Raw genomic sequence first — 19,083 nt, forward strand, 5'->3', positions numbered from 1 at the left:
AAGAAGAAAGGACCCGCTGAGTGGAAGGCCCTAGCGGCGGATCTACCACAGAGTATGGGATGTTAAAGCAAACAAACGTTCAGCCAGGCGGTGCAGTCGTAGACTACAACTCCCAGAAGGCCTTGCAGTATTTGTTAGTGGCGAATCCTATCTCCCAGCGAAAGGCAGTGGGTGTGTGTCTCGATCAAGTGCTTTCCAATCACCGCGGGACAAGGCGGATTGCTCTGCCGGAAGTTCCGGGAAGTAGGCCCGGTGGCTTATCCGGGCTTCCGTGTTGTCGCGCGCCTTCTTGTGGCTAAGATGGCGGCGGAGCATCCAGAGCCTCCCAAAGGAGAATTGCAGTTGCCACCGCCGCCACCTCCAGGCCACTATGGCGCTTGGGCGGCTCAGGAACTTCAGGCCAAATTGGCGGAAATAGGAGCTCCGATCCAGGGTGAGGCTCATGGGGCGGTCAAGGGGGGCTGCGTGGGCTTGTGGAGACGTGGAGCCTGGTTACCCAGGAGACCCACGGGCGGGGGGCGGAGACAGGCCTCTGGGGCCCGACCTGGCCAAGCTGGGGCTGACCCCCTGATTCTGTGCTTCGCTCCACAGGGAGTCGCGAGGAGCTGGTTGAGCGGCTGCAGACCTACACCCGCCAGGTGAGTTGTGGCAGGAGTTCAGGATTACTTTTACTAGAGGCCTTTAAGATTCCACACGGATGGGTCTTCGTTTCTTTTACATTAAAAAAAAGTTTTTAGACAGGGTTTCTCTGTGTACACCTGGTTGTCCTAGAACTCTTTCTGTAGACCAGGGTGGCCTCGAACTCAGAGATCAGCCTGCCTCGCCCTCTAGAGTGCTCTGGGATTAAAGGTGTACGCCTCCACGCCCGGCTGAGTCTTCCTTTCTTAACGTACTTCATTGCGGCAAGTCAGGTCTTGATCATTTTGTCAGTTTTTGCCTTTGCTTTATTGTAATCGCTTTTCTCAGGTTCCAGCCCCAATCTCTGGCAAACCGGCATTGTGTACATTTTGTTAAATAAATGGTGGAGGAGGTTGTGCAATGGAATAGTTCTGACATAGAGTTCTCTTTTCTTTTGTAGACTGGCATCGTGCTGAATCGACCAGTTTTAAGAGGAGAAGATGGGGACAAAGCTGCTCCTCCTATGTCAGCACAGGTAAGAGACTGTTATCGGCCATTTCTGCTCAGGAGAACCTTTCTCCCCTGCATTGCACTGGAGATACAGCTATCCGATGGGATAGTGAATTCAGGATGGGGGCTAATGAGACAGAATCGGGACCTGTTGACTTCTGACTTAGTGCCAGTAGTGCTTCAGTCCCCAATGTCTGCTCTTCCGAATTTTACTTATCATTCGAGATTCAACTTGAATACCTAGAATTCTTACTTGATCCTCTCCCAATTGGATGTAGTCATGTGCTTTGTCATCAGGCGTAGCTCCCAAAGTTCTTCATTGAGACATTAGGAGATAATGCTCTGACTTTTATTATATACTTCTTGCATTTAGTAACTCATTGGCATTCTGGGCCCTGGCACATTGGTTTCTATTTCTTTTAAAAAATATTTATAGCCTAGTGGTGGTGGCGAACACCTTTAATCCCAGCATTTGGGAGGCAGTGGCAGGTGAATCTCTGAGTTTGAGGCCAGCTTGACCTACTGAGTGAGTTCCAGGACAGCCAGAACATAGAGAAATCCTATCTCAAAAAGAGTGTATGTATATATGTATGGATGTGCATGTCTACTCCCTGTGCATGCAGCATTACAGGAGACCATAAAGGGGCTTGGATCACTCTGGGGCTGGAGTTTCAGAGGATTGTGAACTGTCATCTGGATGCTGGGAATTGAACCCTGTGATGCAGCAGTTCTTTTTTTTTTTTTTTTGGTTTTTATGAGACAGGGCTTCTCTGTATTGTTTTGGAAGCTATTGGTCCAGCCCGGCCTCGAACTCACAGAGATCCACCTGCCTCTGCCTCCCGAGTGCTGGGATTAAAGGCGTGCGCCACCACCTTCCAGCCCTCAAGAGCAGTTCTTAACTGCTGGTCCATCTCTCCAGTACTGGTTCCTATTTGTTTTGTTTAAGTTCCTTTGGAATCCAGTATTTGAGTGTCTTTCTGTAAACTAGTGGCTTTGATCTGGAGTCTGTTACAGTGTGTGTGTGTGTGTTGTAAAATTCCTGAATAGATACTACATATTAGAGGTGTTCTTGTATCTCCTTAAATTGAATGAAAATGTGTGTTCCTGATATTTTTCAGTGGAGCCGATGGCTTTGTTTGATCAGTGTTCTAAAGTTAGCCTTTTCTTCTCTTGATTCTCCTGTGGTGCATTTTCTTGAGTTCTGCATGACTAGACTTTGAATGCCTGGCTCTTTTGCTACGTCCCCAGCAAATGCTTCTAAAGTGAATAAATGCTTTCTAGTTCATAGCTACATATTTTTTCCACAGCTGTCTGGGATTCCTATGCCGCCGCCACCTATGGGACTCCCCCCTCTACAGCCTCCTCCACCACCTCCACCACCTCCACCAGGCCTTGGCCTTGGCTTTCCTATGGCTCACCCACCAAATTTGGGGCCTCCGCCTCCTCTCCGCGTTGGTGAGCCTGTGGCATTATCAGAAGAGGAACGGCTGAAGCTGGCACAACAGCAGGCAGCTTTGCTGATGCAGCAAGAGGAACGCGCCAAACAGGTGGGGCAGGCAGGAACCTCACCTAGGTCACATCAGGTCACTGATGGTGATGGAACCTCAGAAAGCCAGCGCCTGAGGCCAGGCCTTTTAGGAAGGTCTTGATTGAAGACTTGAACATAGGTAACAGCTGGCAGAGAATCCTAGAAGCAAGAATTTGGTAGATTGACCTGGGCTGTATTGTTGCTAGTATGAAGTTTTCTTTTTTAAGCAGGGAACTCATTCATTGAAGGAACATAAGCTCTTAGAGCAGCAGAAGAGGTTAATATTTCTCTCCCTAACTTTTAACATCATGGTTCATCCATAGGATGCCATTTACCATTATTGAGTGTCCAAACTGAGATGTTTCATTCAAGATTGCCTTGGAGGCTACCTCATAACCGACTAAGTTCCAGTACTAGAGTCCAGGGGTTAGCAAATTGGGTAACCTGCTTTTGTGTGGCATACGAACTAAAAATGATTTTTTTTGTTTTTAGAGAGTTGTTATTAAAAAGTAAAGAAAAAATATCAAACTTAAACCAAATATATAGCAGAATTCTTGTGATAATAACACAAATAATATTTTCTTTATCCATTACAGAAAATACTTTATGATTATTGCTAGTTTTGCTTTTTGATTGTTGTTGTTATTTGTTTTTTGTTTTTGTTTCTCAAGACAGGGTTTCTCTGTGTGAAACCCTGGCTGTCCTGGGACTCACTCTGTAGACCAGCTGGCCTCAAGCTCAGAGATCTGCCTGCCTCTGCCTCTTGAACTCTGGGATCAAGGTGTGCGATACCAGGCTGATTACTGCTAGTCTTACATGGCATCATTTAGTTATTTGCATTTGATTTACACTGTGATGAGTACAGATTTAGGGATGATGTAAAAGATGTTTTGCCTGGCGGTGGTGGCGCACTCCTTTAATCCCAGCACTCAGGAGGCAGAGGCAGGCGGATCTCTGTGAGTTTGACACCAGCCTGGTCTACAAGAGCTAGTTTCAGGACAGCCTCCAAAGCCACAGAGAAACTCTGTCTGGAAAAAGAAAAAAAAAAAGATATAAAGTACTAGTTTTGTCTAGGCTGTGGCAGATTTTAAGGGGTAGGTATAGACTCATGGTTCTTTCTAAGTAGTTTGATCTTTGGGGGAAGAAAACTCATTGAAAAATAGAGGATAGTGTTTAGTTAAATAGTGGCTTCTCTTCAGGGAGCCAGAAATTTCCTAGGGTTTTTCTCGTTGGTTTCTAGGAGTTTTCCATTGTGGTAAGAAGTTTCTACTTTTATTAATAACATGCAAATGTAGAAGTGGAAAATTGTCTGCACCTCGGTGGCTCTTGATTATACTCTTTTGAAAAAAAAAACATTTGTCAGGGGCTGTGTGCCAACTTCATGTCCCTCTTGTAGGCAGCTGTGTTAATGGAGCAGGAACGGCAGCAGGAGATTGCCAAGATGGGTACTGCAGTCCCGAGGCCTCCTCAAGATATGGGTCAGCTGGGTGTCCGCACTCCTCTGGGACCTCGAGGTAAGACCCTTGGATGGAAGGGAAGAGCAAAGAAAACAATTCTTTTTTGTTTTTGGAGACAGAGTTTCTCTGTGTAACTTTGTAGATCTGACTGGCCTTGAACTCAGAGATCCGTGTGCCTCTGCCTCCGGAGTGCTGGGATTGAAGGCTGTGCACCATCACCACTCAGCAAAGAATATAATTCTTAAAATACTTCTTTTTATCTGGACATGATGGCACATGCCTGTAATCTTACTGCTTGAGAGGTAATGGCAGGAGGGTAAAGGTCATCCTGGATTATACACTGAATTCAAAGATGGTCTTGGGCAACTTGAAACCCTGTATTTTTCTGTAGCCCTGGCTGTCTGGGCATTCACTCTGCAGTTCTGGATGGCCTTGTACTCACAGAGATCTGCCTGCCTCTGCCTCCCAAGTGCTGGGATTAAAGGGATACGCCACCACTGTCCACCATATGTAATTTAAAAAAAAAGTATTTAAAACAATGTGTCTGTATTAAACACATTCAGACTTTTTCTTGTCATTTCCTAAACTTCCACAGAACTATTTAGATAACGTTTATTGTAGTGGGCATTAGAGAGGATCTTAAAATACACAAAGTGTATTTATAGATTCTGTGCAAATCCTATGTTTTCTATGAAGGACTTAAGCATTCTGATTCCAGTATTTGGGTGGGGTTCTGTAACACAGTCCCTATGGATACGAAGGGACAAGTATATATAAAATTTAAATGGAGAGATGGCTCAGTGGTTAAAAGAACATTTGCTACTCTTGCAGAGGTCCCAGGTTCTGTTCCCAACACCCATATGGTGGGTCACAGTCATCTGTAACTCCCATTTCCAGGGGGTGCAATGCCCTCTTCTGACCTCCTTGGGTATCAGGCACACACACGTGTACACATACATACATGCAGACAAAAGACCCATACACATCAATAAAAAATTACTGAGTTTGTGGTGTATACCCTTAAGGAGCTAGAGACAGGCTCCTCCTTGTACAGTTAATAACAACCTAGTTTATGTAGTGAGGCTCTATCTCCAAAGGAGAAAACAAATGATTACTAATAGTCAGCCATGACAGTGCATGTCTGTAACCTGCAATCCTAGTAGTCAGGAATTTGAAGAAAGGGGATCATGTGTTTGAGAAATAGAATCTATCTCAAAAACACAGAAGAAGGGCTATAGAGATGGAGAGAGTTGTTTAGAGCATTTGTTATTCTTGCTGAGGACCCAGGTTCAGTTCCTAGCACCCACATGCTGGCTCATAATTCACAGCTACATTTTTAGGGGATCTGACCCCCTCTTTTGACCTTTCCAGATACCAGGTCTGAACGTGGTATGCATAAGTATGAGCAGAAGAAACATTCATACATGTGAAATAAATAAAAATTAAAAACAAATGAAAAACAAAGGAAGAGGTCGGAAGGATATTTTATTTAATTTTTTAATTTTTTTTTTTTTTTGGTTTTTCGAGACAGGGTTTCTCTGTGGCTTTCGAGGCTGTCCTGGAACTCGCTCTGTAGACCAGGCTGGCCTCGAACTCACAGAGATCCGCCTGCCTCTGCCTCCCAAGTGCTGGGATTAAAGGCGTGCGCCACCACCGCCCAGCTTGCAAAGAAATTTTATTAAGAGTGCCTGCTAGCCTTGCAGAGGACCTGTGTTTTACCCTACTACCCACATTGGGTGACTCACAATCACTGGTAGCTCCAAGTTTAGGGGATCTGACTCTGTTATGGCCTCTATGGGTATAACCACACACAGGGAATATGAGAGAAGAGAATAAAAAAATAATAACCCAAAAGAAGAAAAACTTAACTATACCAAGTGTATGATAGGTCATGAATTTTTACATACCATGTGTACTCATGCAGCCAGCCTGTAAACCACAAATCAAAATATTGCCAGCACCTTACAAATTCTTCTGTACTCTTTGAGTATCTTGTGCTCTGCAGGGCACCCATCACCAGACTATTTTGACATTGGACTTCTGTTTTTCCTTCACACAGTAGCTGCTCCAGTAGGCCCTGTGGTTCCCACTCCCACTGTTTTGCCCATGGGAGCACCTGTTCCTCGCCCTCGGGGTCCCCCCCCACCCCCTGGAGATGAGAACAGAGAGGTGAGACTGTTGACTTTTTCCTATGTTCAGAAAAGTTGTGGTTTGAAGAGGACTGTTTTAGGATCCTAGAGGAGTCTGTAATGTGGGGGTGGGGTTAAATTCTTGGGCACAGGAGCCACAGTTAGCTAAAATGAGTTTTTAGGGTTAGGGACTTGGGACACTTGGGCAGAATTCTGAGGGATGCAGAACCTTATTTACTGTATGTGTTATCACCCAGCAGCTTTTTTAGTGTAAGAGTTAGGAATTAGAGGAGGAAGGAGCTGGGGTTAGCTATTCTGATTGTCTCTGGCAGATGGATGATCCCTCTGTGGGTCCCAAGATACCCCAGGCTTTGGAAAAGATTCTACAGCTGAAGGAGAGCCGTCAGGAAGAGATGAACTCTCAGCAGGGTAAGTGGTGTGTCCTAACGTTGCAGCACAGGACTGGACCACAGTGATGTGCTGATCCATGTCTTCTTTTCCATCCCTGAGAGAGAACAGTCTGGAGAGCGGCTACTCTCAAGTGATCTAGAAAACTGGGTGTGGTAGTGTATTCTTGATCCCAGCACTTAGGAGGTAGAGATAGATCAGAAGTTCAAAGTCATCCTTGTCTCCATACTAAGTTTGAGACCAGCCTGGACTATAAAGATCCTGTTTCAAGTGAAGATTTTGTTAGGAGAATTGATTGCCACATTCTTTTTTAACAGAGGAAGAAGAAATGGAGACAGACACTCGCTCGTCTCTGGGACAGTCAGCATCAGAGACTGAAGAGGATACCATGTCCATATCCAAAAAAGAGGTAGGTCATGGAGCTTGTCTGGAAGGGTTCTGCCGAGATGGGGTTTGTGTATGTGCTGGTTTCCGCCCTAAGCATCTTGCGGGTCTTTGCTTGTCACAAAGCCCTGCAGCTCCAGGATGCACAGCAACTTACCTTTGAGAGGCAGAACTTTGGCATCTGCCTGTTCTTGTGAAGTAGTAAAGGCAGGCATGGGTAAAGACTCTCTGATGTAATTTTCCTGTCTTGATAGAAAAACCGCAAACGTCGTAACCGAAAGAAGAAGAAAAAGCCCCAGCGGGTGCGGGCAGCATCTTCAGAGAGCTCTGGGGACCGAGAGAAAGACTCAGCTCGGTCTCGAGGCTCTGACTCCCCTGCTGCTGATGTTGAGATTGAATATGTAACTGAGGAGCCTGAAATCTATGAGCCCAACTTCATCTTCTTCAAGAGGATTTTTGAGGCTTTCAAGGTACAATGAGTGGTATGCTCTGAGTGGACCACACTCGATGGGCTTGTGATGGGGTGAGATAAGACTTGGGGGATGCTTGTTGGCATACAGGGGTCAGAAATGGAGATGTGTCACAAGAGCGGGATTTCCAAATGGTCTGTCTCCTCAGCTCACTGATGATGTGAAGAAGGAAAAAGAAAAGGAGCCAGAGAAACTTGACAAAATGGAGAACTCTTCAGTCCCTAAGAAGAAGGGCTTTGAGGAGGAGCACAAGGACAGTGATGATGACAGCAGTGATGATGAACAGGTCAGGCTCCCCTCAGTTGGAGAGGGATGCAGGGCATAGGTAGTTGAGGTGTTTCCCTTGGAGACCATGGTAAAGGGCTTTCATGGCTTAAGCATTGTAGTGGGCTGGGCATTTTGATTCCCACCTGAGGCCACCTAAGAGGTTACTCTATTCTAGGAAAAGAAACCAGAAGCCCCTAAGCTGTCCAAGAAGAAGTTGCGCCGAATGAATCGCTTTACTGTGGCGGAACTCAAGCAGGTTAGACCTGAGATGACCCAGCTGGATCTGGAGCCTGGCTGGGAAATTGTGAGATGCACCCAGCCCCGCTGAGTTTGTTCTAGAGGCTTACAAGGAGGTGCTTTTATGGATGATTGGTAAGGTGTCTTTTTAGAAAGAGAAAACAACTTTAATCAAGAGGTGGGCTTTCTATTGCGTTTTTCAGCTGGTGGCTCGGCCTGATGTTGTAGAGATGCATGATGTGACTGCACAGGACCCTAAGCTCTTGGTTCACCTCAAGGCCACCCGGAACTCGGTCCCTGTGCCACGCCACTGGTGTTTTAAGCGCAAGTACCTGCAAGGCAAACGGGGCATTGAGAAGCCCCCCTTTGAGCTTCCAGACTTCATCAAACGCACAGGCATTCAGGAAATGCGAGAAGCCTTGCAGGAGAAGGTGAGGCCCAGGCTGGGCACAAACTTGAGTTAGCCTTTGTATGTAGCAGCCTGCCTTAGAATTGAACTTACCACCTGTTACTAGTCTAATTACCCATATTCTAGATTAGAAGTCAGCACAGTAAATAGACTTTGAGTCTGTGCTTAGAGCACCACTCCTTTGCTAGTTTGAGATCCTGGTCCTGAATAGCAGCTTTCTTCCTTTCTCTTCTTCCCTCCTGAATTCACTTGGTCATCTTGCTGTTTTCTGACATACTTGTAGCTAGAGGTGCAAATGATGCTTGTCTTAGTTGGGCTACTGTTACTGTGATAAAACACTGACCAAAAGCAACGTGGGGAGGAGGAAAGGGTTTATTTCACTCACAGTTCCATTATAACAGTTCATCACCAAAAGCCGTGATGGCAGGAACTCAAGCAGGTCAGGAACCTGCAGGCAGGAGCTGATGCAGAAACCATGGCGGGAACTGCTTGCTCTATATGGCTTGCTCGATCACCAGCCCAGGAATGGAACTACCCACGATAGGCTAGGCCCTTCCCCATTAACCACTAACTAAGAAAATGCCCTACAGCAGCAGCTCTCAACCTGTGGGTCTTGGCCCCTTTTTGGGAGTGTGGGGGATTGGAGGGTGTCAAACTACCTTTTCACAAGGGTCACCTAAGACCACCAGAAAGCACAGATATTTATTTACATTACAGTTCATAACAGAAACAAAATTATAGTTAGGAAGTAGCAATGGGAATAATTTTATGGTTGGGAGGATCCTACAACATGAGGAACCATATTAAAGGGTCATAGCATTATGAAGTTTGAGAACTACTGCCCTACAGGCTTTTGTACAGCCAGATCATATGGAGGCATTTTCGTAATTGAGGTTCCCTCCTCTCAGATGACTTTAGCTTGTGTCAAGTGGACAGAAAACTGTCTAGCACAATGCTTCTGTAAATTTTTAAGTTTAAATGTTTTAAATAAATAAGTTGAGTACTAGTTGTTTGTGATTAAAAAAAATTTAACTGGAAATCACCTTCCATTTAGCCTGTAGTCATCTATTCTTTTAGTTTTAGATTTATTTACTTTTTATGGTATTTCCCTTGCATGTATATATGTGTGCTGTGTGTATACCTGGTACCAGCGGAGGTCAGAGGAGGGTGTTAGATACCTTTGGAACTGGAGTTAGGAATTATTGTAAGCCACCATGTGGGAACTGGGAACTGAAATTATGGTCTCTGCAAAAGTAACAAGTAAGCCAACTCTCTAGCCTTGATCAGTTCTCTTTTTTTTTTTTTTTTTTTGGTTTTTCGAGACAGGGTTTCTCTGTGTAGTTTTGGAGGCTGTCCTGGCACTCGCTCTGTAGACCAGGCTGGCCTCGAACTCACAGAGATCCGCCTGCCTCTGCTTCCCAAGATCAGTTCTCTCTTGATCACACATTTGAACAGTAGTTACTGACAGAAAGCTGAGGCTGCTTTCATATAGTAAGTCTGTTGCAGATTGTGTCATTTGGATTTTGGGTGCTGCTGTTGAGCTCAGGAGCATTTTGAAACTAAGTTAATTTGAAACTAAGCTAATGAGGTTCCATTGAATTGGAGTCAGTTTATAGCATGAATAATAAAAATCGAGAGACAGTTGTTATAGTTCAAGCTAGAAGATCAGAGAAGCAAAGCGGCCAGCCATCTAAGAGTTTCCACCCCAATGCTCAGACCAAAGGGGTGATCCAACAAACCTTAGATCGCCTCTCCAAACTACACTGCTCCTCACCAAGTCTCAGACTGCTTCCTGAGACTGCACTGAGCTCCTTGTATTCTATCTAGTGCTGGGATCAAAAGCGTATCTCCGTTTCTCTTTTAGACCGATTCATTCTCGTATAGCCCTGGGTGGCCTTGAATTCACAGAGATCCATCTGCCTCTTGTCTCCTGAGTCCTGGGATTAAAGGTGTACCACCACTGCCTAGCTTCTCTGGCTAACTAGTGTGATACCTTTGTATCCTGATCTTCAAGCAAGCTTTATTAGATCATAAACAATGTATCACCGCAGGAGTGTCTAATAAAGTATTCCTTTCATGACAATTTTTACAGGAAGAACAAAAAACCATGAAGTCAAAAATGAGGGAGAAGGTTCGGCCCAAGATGGGGAAGATTGATATTGACTACCAGAAACTACATGATGCCTTTTTCAAGTGGCAGACCAAACCAAAGCTGACCATCCATGGGGACCTATATTATGAGGTTTGGGAAGGGGACTGGGAGGTACAGGGTTGAGTCTTGATGTTGACTTCGGTTAGAGTCTGTTTCAAAACTGGTACAGTGGTCCCTAGCCTTAAAATATTCCTGCCATCAGGTAGCATATTATGTGGGGTTGTACTTATTTATTTATTGTTTGTTTGTTTGTTTGCTTGTTTTCTCCCTCAGACAACCCCCCCTTTTTTTTTGTTGTTGTTGTTGTTTTTCCAGACAGGGTTTCTCTGTATTGTTTTGGAGGCTGTCCTGGAACTCTCTCTGTAGACCAGGCTGGCCTTGAACTCACAGAGAGTTGCCTGCCTCTGCTTCCCGAGTGCTGGGATTAAAGGCGTGCGCCACCAACGTTCAGCCAGACAAATCCTTTTTTCAGAAGAGAGTCACAGTGTATTTGAAATGACGTTTGATGGGTGGTTAGGGACAGTGGCATGTGTTATACAGAAACATTTTGTGTTTTAAGTGGGAGAAAGCTTTATTTTTTTCCCCTGATCTTTGGAATGTTAATCACCACGGCATCAAAAGATACTTGAGATAGAAGGATGCTGACAGTCATCTTGTCCAGTGGCCTCATTTCACAAGTGAGAAAGCAGGTGTTGTATTTGGCTTTATTCTCACAGTAGCAGCAGGGAGTCTGGCCATCTTCCTCTTTCTATTCTACCCAAGTGGGAGCCCGGCAGCCCTCATGGGACTTTGTATCTAATGGAGTTAGGACTTCTTGTCTGTTCTTACGTCTGCATGTCACTGAGATCTTATTATGTCTGGAGTCCCCAATAAAGCAGGCTGTGCTTTTTCCCCAGGGCAAGGAGTTTGAGACAAGGCTGAAAGAGAAGAAGCCTGGAGATCTATCTGATGAGCTAAGGATTTCCTTAGGGATGCCAGTAGGACCCGTAAGTGTTGACTAAGTGGCTGGGGAAGCTGGAGAGGGTGAGAATGGGAGCAGAAGGGAAAGCTAGGGTAGTGAAGGTAGGTCACATCCTGTTCTGTTTTTCCTACAGAATGCCCACAAAGTCCCTCCCCCGTGGCTGATTGCCATGCAGCGATATGGACCACCCCCATCCTACCCGAATCTGAAAATTCCTGGCCTGAATTCGCCTATTCCTGAGGTGAGCAGTGAGCTTGTTTTCCCTCTTGGCTGCCTCTTCTTTTTTTATTTATTTATTTTAATCTGTGGGATGTGTGTTACATAGGAATGTGTGGGCATATTTTCCTGTGGAGGCTGGAGCAGAATATAGAGTGACGGATGGCTTTTTGTTTGCTTTTTGAGTGAGTCCCGATCTTGGAGTGTTAACTTTTTTCTAGGGCTTCAGTCTTTTCTAGAGTTCTGGAGAAATCATTCATGTCCCCTCTTCTGCAGAGCTGTTCCTTTGGATATCATGCTGGTGGATGGGGCAAACCCCCAGTAGATGAGACTGGGAAGCCACTTTATGGGGACGTGTTTGGAACCAATGCTGCTGAGTTTCAGGTATGGGGAGGCTGCTGAGTTTGATTTTACTTAATGCTAAAAAGGTTAGGAATAATTAATCTGTAACCTCATTATCAGGGAGCTGGGCTTGGTGGTGTTCAGTCTGAAATGGGCATGCGTTTTCTTGGGGTGTAGCGCAGCTTTCTTTTAGAGGATTTATGTGTTTACTTTTCCATCTTTCAGTGAACAGCAGGGTGGGGCAATACGCACGAAATGAGTACTTGTTAATGAATGAGGAATCTCTTTTAGACGAAAACCGAAGAAGAAGAGATTGATCGGACCCCTTGGGGAGAACTGGAGCCATCTGATGAAGAGTCCTCAGAAGAAGAGGAGGAGGAAGAAAGTGATGAAGACAAGCCAGATGAGACTGGCTTTATCACGCCTGCAGACAGGTAGGAAATAGAGTCTATCTCCTCCAGAGCAGTCTGTCTTTGGGGGCTGCTTCTTTACAGTGGAACTGTTGTTTCTCTCCTCATAGTGGCCTCATCACTCCTGGAGGATTCTCATCAGTGCCAGCTGGAATGGAGACCCCTGAACTCATTGAGCTGAGGAAGAAGAAGATAGAGGAGGCGATGGATGGGTGAGAGAAAAGTAGTCAGGCAATAGTTTTGGGGGAGGGCTTTCATTTTACTTGGTCTTCTAGATAGGTTGACTGGCTTTAATTCCATTTTTCTTTATTCCCTTTCTTAACAGTTTTTTGTTTTTGTTTTTGTTTTTGTTTTTGTTTTTTTTTTTTTGAGATAGGGTTTCTTTGTGTAGCCCTGGCTATCCTGGAACTTGCTCTGTGTAGACCAGACTGGCCTAAACTCAAGAGATCCCCTGCCTCTGCCTCCTAGTGCTGGGATTAAAGGTGTGCGCCACCAATGCCTGGCCTGCCTGGTTCTCTTAACAATTATTAAACACCAATTTTGTGCCAGTGGGAAGTCAGGAGGGTAGATAGTCGAGGTAGACAGGGGATCAGAATAAAGTTATTCAGGTCTGCGGTGGTAAAGCTGATGAAAATGGGTAATGAGTTTGAGAAGAATGCTGAATTGTGGAAAGGCCCTAGGAAGACCTCGTTGAAGCCGTGGTCTGCAGTCAATAGAGATAGAGCACAAGCAAGCACAGAGGCCCTGAGGGAGATCTTGCAGCTCTGTTTTCAGTGTGTAGACACATAGGAATGACCCCTGTTCTAGTCTGCTTTCTGCTGCTGTGATAAACACCATGACCAAAATAAACCTGGGGAGAAAAGGATTTATTTGGTGAACAGGTTACATCTATTAAGAAGGGAAGTCAGAGAAGGAGCTCGAGGCAGGAACCTGGAGGCTGGAACTGAAGCAGAGACTTGAAGGAGTGCTGCAATAGCTTGTTGGTCATTGCTTGCTCAGTCTGCTTTCTTATACAGCCCAGGACCCTCTGCCCAGAGGTGGCACAGCGTACAGTGGGCTTGGGTCCTCCCACATCAGTCAATCAAGGAATGGCTCATAGGCCAGTCTGGTGGGGGCATTTTCCCAACTGAGATTCCCTTTTTCCCAGATGACTCTAGTTTGTGTCAAGTTGTCAGAAAACCAACCTGCATACCCCTTTATGATGAAATAGCTTCCTTGTCCTTATTATTGGTATACCTGCACATGTGTGCAGGTCCATATGTGTACACATGTTGTACACATATGGCCAGAGGTTGCTGTTGGGTCTTCAGTTATTTTCAACTGTTTTTTTGTTTTTGTTTTTTTGAGATAGGGTTTCTCTGTAACCCTGACTGTTCTGGAACTTGCTCTGTAGACCAGGCTTGCTTTGAACTCAGAGATCCACCTGCCTCTGCCTCCTGAGTGCTGGGACTTAAAGGTGTGTGCTACTACATCAAGCCTTAACTTTATTTATTTTTGTTTTTTTTTGACACAGGATTTCTTTGTGTAGCCCTGGCTGTACTGGAACTAGCTCTGTAGACCAGGCTGGCCTTCAACTCACAGAGATCTGCCTGTCTCTGCTTCCTTAAGTGCTGGGATGAAAGCCATGATACTTGGCCTTTTTTGAGGGTATGGGAAGACTGGGGTCTGTCTATGTAACCACAGCTGGCTTTGAACTCATGATTCCTTTGTCTCAGCTTCTCTGATCCTGGGATTAAATATAGGTGTGTACCACCATGCCTTGCTTATATGCTTGATAGTTACTGACTGGCAGCTTAGGTTTGTGAGATATACTTGGCTGGGCCCAGGGTATTTTGTATTACTACACATCTTCAGCTTTCATTAGTATGTAGTTACTTAGAAACAGTTTGATCATTTGAGGCTTTGCTTTTTGATTTTTTTTTTTTGGTAATAACTTTCAGAAGATTTATTTATTGTGTGTTTAGTATTCTATCTGCATGTATGCCTGCAGGCCAGAAAAGGGTGCTAGATCTCATTACAGATGGTTGTAAGCCACCATATGGTTGTTGGAATTGAACTCAGGATCTCTGGAAGAGCAGCCAATGCTCTTAACCTCTGAGCCATCTCTCTAGCCCAGCTTTTTGTTTTTCTTAGTAGGATTGAAATAGTGTTCAGTCCTCCCAAATAGGAGGCACAGCTCAGGAGATTCTGTATTCTCAGCCCCAAACCTTGTTAATTTGGAGGTCTTCCCATCCGATGAGTTGGAATTGGCACTATTTTCTGTCCTTACTGAGCAGCGGGCAATGTACATTGCTCATCCTTCCAGGTGGTTCTGGAACTCCTTGGTGTTGGTAGTATCCTCACATGCACATTGTCTTCATACCTCTCTCCCTGTAATACTTGAAGAAGGTCTTAAGTTCTTGAGTTTTTGTGTCCTACAATCTCTGGCTGATTTGGACCTTATTCTCTCAAGTTATAGAATACTCTCAGGTCTGTATGGGTCTCCCCTGGTTCTGTGGTCTGGAAACTCAATACCATCGTAAGGCTCATCTGATTTATTTATTTATTTATTTTTACTTTTAAAATTTGTTTTTCGAGACAGGGTTTCTACGTGTAGCTTTGGATTCTGTCCTGGAACTCACTCTGCAGACCAGGCTGGCCTCCAATTCACAGAGATCACCTGCCTCTTGCATCCTGAGTGCTGGGATTAAACGTGTGCGTCACTATCTCTCAGCCAAATTTTTAAAGGGTCTCTAAACCAATGTTAGCCTTGAACTGCTGAACCTCCTACCTCTACCTCTCATTTGGTTTCTGTCTTTTGTTTTGTTTTTGAGACAGGGTTTCTCTGTATTGTTTTGGAGGCTGTCCTGGAACTCGCTCTGTAGACCAGACTGGCCTTGAACCCACAGAAATCCACCTGCCTCCTCCTCCCGAGTGCTGGGATTAAAGGCATGCGCCACCAATGCCCAGCCTGGTTTCTGTCTTGTAGTAATCATTATCCTTTATCTTTCTTGTCTGGTGCCTTGAAAAACCACAGTTTCATTTACTTTGTCCAGTTTTTAGTTATTTCATAGATGGGTAAATCTGGTCCCTGTTTCTTGTCAGGATGCAGAATTCTGAAGTTTTGCATATTAAAGGAAAGAAAGCAAGTAAGGGTATAGCATACAAAGTATGACCTTTAGGTTATGATACAGAGTTTGAATTTTGGCCAACAAGATAGTTAGTTCAGTGGGTAAGGAATTGCCTTTAAAGGCTGGAGAGATGGCTCAGCTGTTAGGAGCACTTGATGCTCTTCTAGAGGATCTGAATTCAGTTCCCAGCACCATGTGGCAAACATAGCCATCTGTAACTAGTTCTAGGGGGATGTGACGCCTTCCTCTGTCTTCTTCAGGTACTAGGCACTCATGGTACACATACAAACATGGAGAGAAAACACTCATACACATGAAATTTAAAATAAATGTGTGTGTACAAATAATTTTTGAATATGAATATTTTCCTTGCATCATGTATGTCTGTATACTATGTGCATGCCTGGTGCACCAGAAGAGGGCATCAGATCCTCTGGAACTAGACTTACAGATGGTTAGTTGTAAAAATAAAGTGCCGCATTGGTGCTGGGAATTAAACCTGGGTTTTCTAGAAGAGCAACCCGCACTAACTACTGAGCCATCTTTCCAGCACTTAAGTAAATGTTTTTTTTTAAGCCTGATGACCTGAGGGTTTTTGTTTGCTTGTTTGTTTGCTTGTTTGTTTTTTTTTTGTTTAGTTTTAGCTCTTTTCTTGAGTCCGGGTTTCTCTGTATAGTCCTGGCTATCTTGGAACTTGCTTTGTAGACTAGGCTAGTCTTGAATCCAGAGATCTGCTTGCCTGTGGCATTTGATGACCTGAGTTTAATACTTGGAGCTTAATAATGTAGTGGAATGAGAGTTCTAATACCTAATACCTACAAGCTGTCTTCTGACTTTGATGTATATGCTGTGGTATGTGTAAAGAGTGTGTGTGCATACACTAAATAAAATAAGTATAATAAATTATTTTTAAGAAATTCAGATTTAATCAAATGATTATCCGAAGTGTCAGTGTATTTTTGATGAGTGACAGAATCTGAATTTTGTTGTAAGACATTTGCTGCATCAAGAGTCCCCTCTTCTAGGGGAAGAATTGGAGAGAACATGGTCTAGAGTGGTAGGGATGGATTTGCCACTTGCCTTTGAATACTACTCTAAGCATAACTGAAATCAGTGGTTGAAGGTTTTTGTCTTTGGGAGGGTTGGAACATTAGAACAGATAGTACTTGTGGGGAAGACTTGTCTGTTTTATTCATTCATTCATTTTTACTCTTTGGTCTTTTGAGACTGTCCCATTATATAGTCTTGCCCCTTATATAGGCTGGCCTCTTACTCAGATTAGACTGCCTCCACCTTTGGAGTGCTGATATTAAGTCAAATGCCACCAGACCAGACTTTTTTCCTTTTGGGCATATGTGTGTATGTACCATTGTGCCACAGCGAGCTCATAGATGTCAGGACAAAGAGGTTAGAGGAAAACTTAGTAGAGTTGATTTTTCTCCTTCCTCCTTTATATGGGTTCCAGAGATGGGACTCAGGTCAATCCTGCTTGTGAGGCTGAGCTATTTCACTGGCCCTAGCCTGTTGTTTTGACAGTTTCTCTCATCTAAAGTTCTCTATGAAACGTTAGCCCCTTTAATCACTATCCTTCCTTACGTGTGAATCCTGGTCTCATGTAATTTGATTCAGAAGATCCCTTAGTCTGTAGCCCTTACAGATTCTATCTTGTAGAATCTGTACAAACCCCACTCCACATCCTTAACCCAACTTTTCTTATGGTCCTCCATGAAGACAAATACTTTACCTGTAGTTATCTTGGAATTCTCCAAGAATCTGAATGCTACCTATGTTTCTTTTGAGTCCAGAGACCCTTGTATCCCTCATTAGGTTTTACTTTTTGTCCTTTGCAGCAGTGAGACTCCTCAACTGTTCACTGTATTACCAGAGAAGAGAACAGCTACTGTTGGGGGAGCCATGATGGGATCAACCCACATTTATGACATGTCAACAGTAAGCATCTTGGAGGACATTATTTTGTGATGGAGATGGCACTAGTATCTTACGAGTCTTTGGAGATAACAAGGTTCTAATCTTTGCAGGTTATGAGTCGTAAGGGCCCAGCCCCTGAACTACAAGGTGTGGAAGTAGCGCTGGCACCTGAGGAGTTGGAGCTGGACCCCATGGCCATGACCCAGAAGTATGAGGAACATGTGCGGGAGCAGCAGGCTCAAGTAGAAAAAGAAGACTTCAGTGACATGGTGGCGGAGCATGCTGCTAAGCAGAAGGTGGGAGTGACAGCCTAGGAATAGGGTCTGCCTGCCCTGGTGGAGAGAGCTATGTGCTTTAATAGTGGCTGGGAAGGTGTCTGATTCCTATCTTCCTTGAGCCTGAAAATCTTAGAGATCCTCCATTGGTTGCCATCTCTTAAGTACTGGGTACGGGGACGCTGGGGCACAGGGAGAAGAAGTCATCTAAATAAGAGAGGGAAAAGAGAATGTGGTTTCAGTACCTTTTTTCTTCAATTTTTATGTCTGTGTAAGGCTCCCTCCTGTTCTGGGGTTGTTTAACCTGTTGTAACCTGTTTCTCTCTTTTCTCCTACAGCAAAAGAAACGGAAAGCTCAGCCCCAGGACAGTCGTGGGGGCAGCAAGAAATACAAGGAATTCAAATTTTAGGTCCCTCTCACATTGCTGGCCATCCGTTAGGCCCTTTGTCTGTATGTCTGGGCTTTATATGTGGATCCCCCAAAGCTAACTCTGTACTTCCCTAGGCTTGTCATTTCTTGTTCTTATTTTAGACTTGTTTTGTAAATAAAGCTGTTTCCCAAGGAAGGGTGAATACATGACTCTGGAACCTCTCTCCTTTTTCACTTCTGCAGAAGCATATACTTCTTGCCTATAATCACAGACTACCCCATAGAACTATAGGATCATAGGTTGCTGTGCTGAAATTGTGGATAATTTACTATCCCCTACCCCACCTTTGTCCAAAGGCTCTGAGGGAAGTACCTTTAGGTCTGGTCTGACCTTACTGCTTTGTCCCTGGGGAATAAAAATAGCCAGCTTAACACCCTGGCTAGGCTGGGAAGTAACTGTAGGCTAGGGAAGTAGGCCAGGTGAGGCCTTCCTCGTTGACCTTGTGGCAGAAAGGCCTATTTCTTACTTTTCCAGAGTCCCTGCTAACCCTTGGATTCACTAGTTGTGTGTGTCTGAAGGGTTTGTTTTCTCTGGAGGCCCCTGAATTCTGAGACTAGTTGGATCATAGGAGCCCATGACATCTGCTCAAGTACTGGGGAGAAGTGAGGTGTGGGTGTAGGAAGGTGCAGGAGGGTGGGGGTGGAGGTATGGCAGCTGATCAGGCCTTGAGAGAAAAAGAATTTTAGAAATTGAGAAAGCACTGAGGCACTCTGGGACTGAAATGGAGGCTGGGGGCGGGGGTGGGGGATACGGTACCAAGAAAGGCTCTTAGATTTGGCCGACCTTAGCTTTGGCCTACCCTCATAAGGAAACTTCCTAACTTAGGTGCCCAAGGTGATG

General features: G+C 44.7%; 1 protein-coding gene across 2 annotated transcripts; it reads left to right on the forward strand.

The window, feature by feature from the left end:
* The first annotated feature begins 262 nt into the window (after nt 1–262).
* Sf3b2 (splicing factor 3b subunit 2) lies at nt 263–18,392 on the forward strand. 2 transcript variants are annotated; one of them, XM_040749731.1, is made up of 21 exons: nt 263–433; nt 592–638; nt 1,079–1,153; nt 2,436–2,675; nt 4,053–4,170; nt 6,173–6,282; nt 6,575–6,671; nt 6,968–7,059; nt 7,289–7,504; nt 7,653–7,790; nt 7,947–8,027; nt 8,212–8,439; nt 10,510–10,659; nt 11,466–11,555; nt 11,664–11,771; nt 12,023–12,130; nt 12,380–12,522; nt 12,609–12,710; nt 17,459–17,558; nt 17,648–17,833; nt 18,151–18,392. In XM_040749731.1, exons 1-21 carry the CDS (start codon nt 301–303, stop codon nt 18,220–18,222), a joined length of 2,634 nt encoding a protein of 877 aa, XP_040605665.1. In that variant the 5' UTR covers nt 263–300; the 3' UTR covers nt 18,223–18,392. The 2 variants fall into 2 exon arrangements, with proteins under 2 accessions (XP_040605665.1, XP_040605674.1); XM_040749740.1 differs by having other exon boundaries at nt 6,176–6,282.
* The last annotated feature ends 691 nt before the right edge of the window (nt 18,393–19,083 follow it).

The sequence above is a fragment of the Mesocricetus auratus genome, unplaced genomic scaffold (genome assembly GCF_017639785.1).
Source record: "Mesocricetus auratus isolate SY011 unplaced genomic scaffold, BCM_Maur_2.0 Super-Scaffold_4256, whole genome shotgun sequence".
In the NCBI taxonomy this organism is placed as follows: domain Eukaryota; kingdom Metazoa; phylum Chordata; class Mammalia; order Rodentia; family Cricetidae; genus Mesocricetus; species Mesocricetus auratus.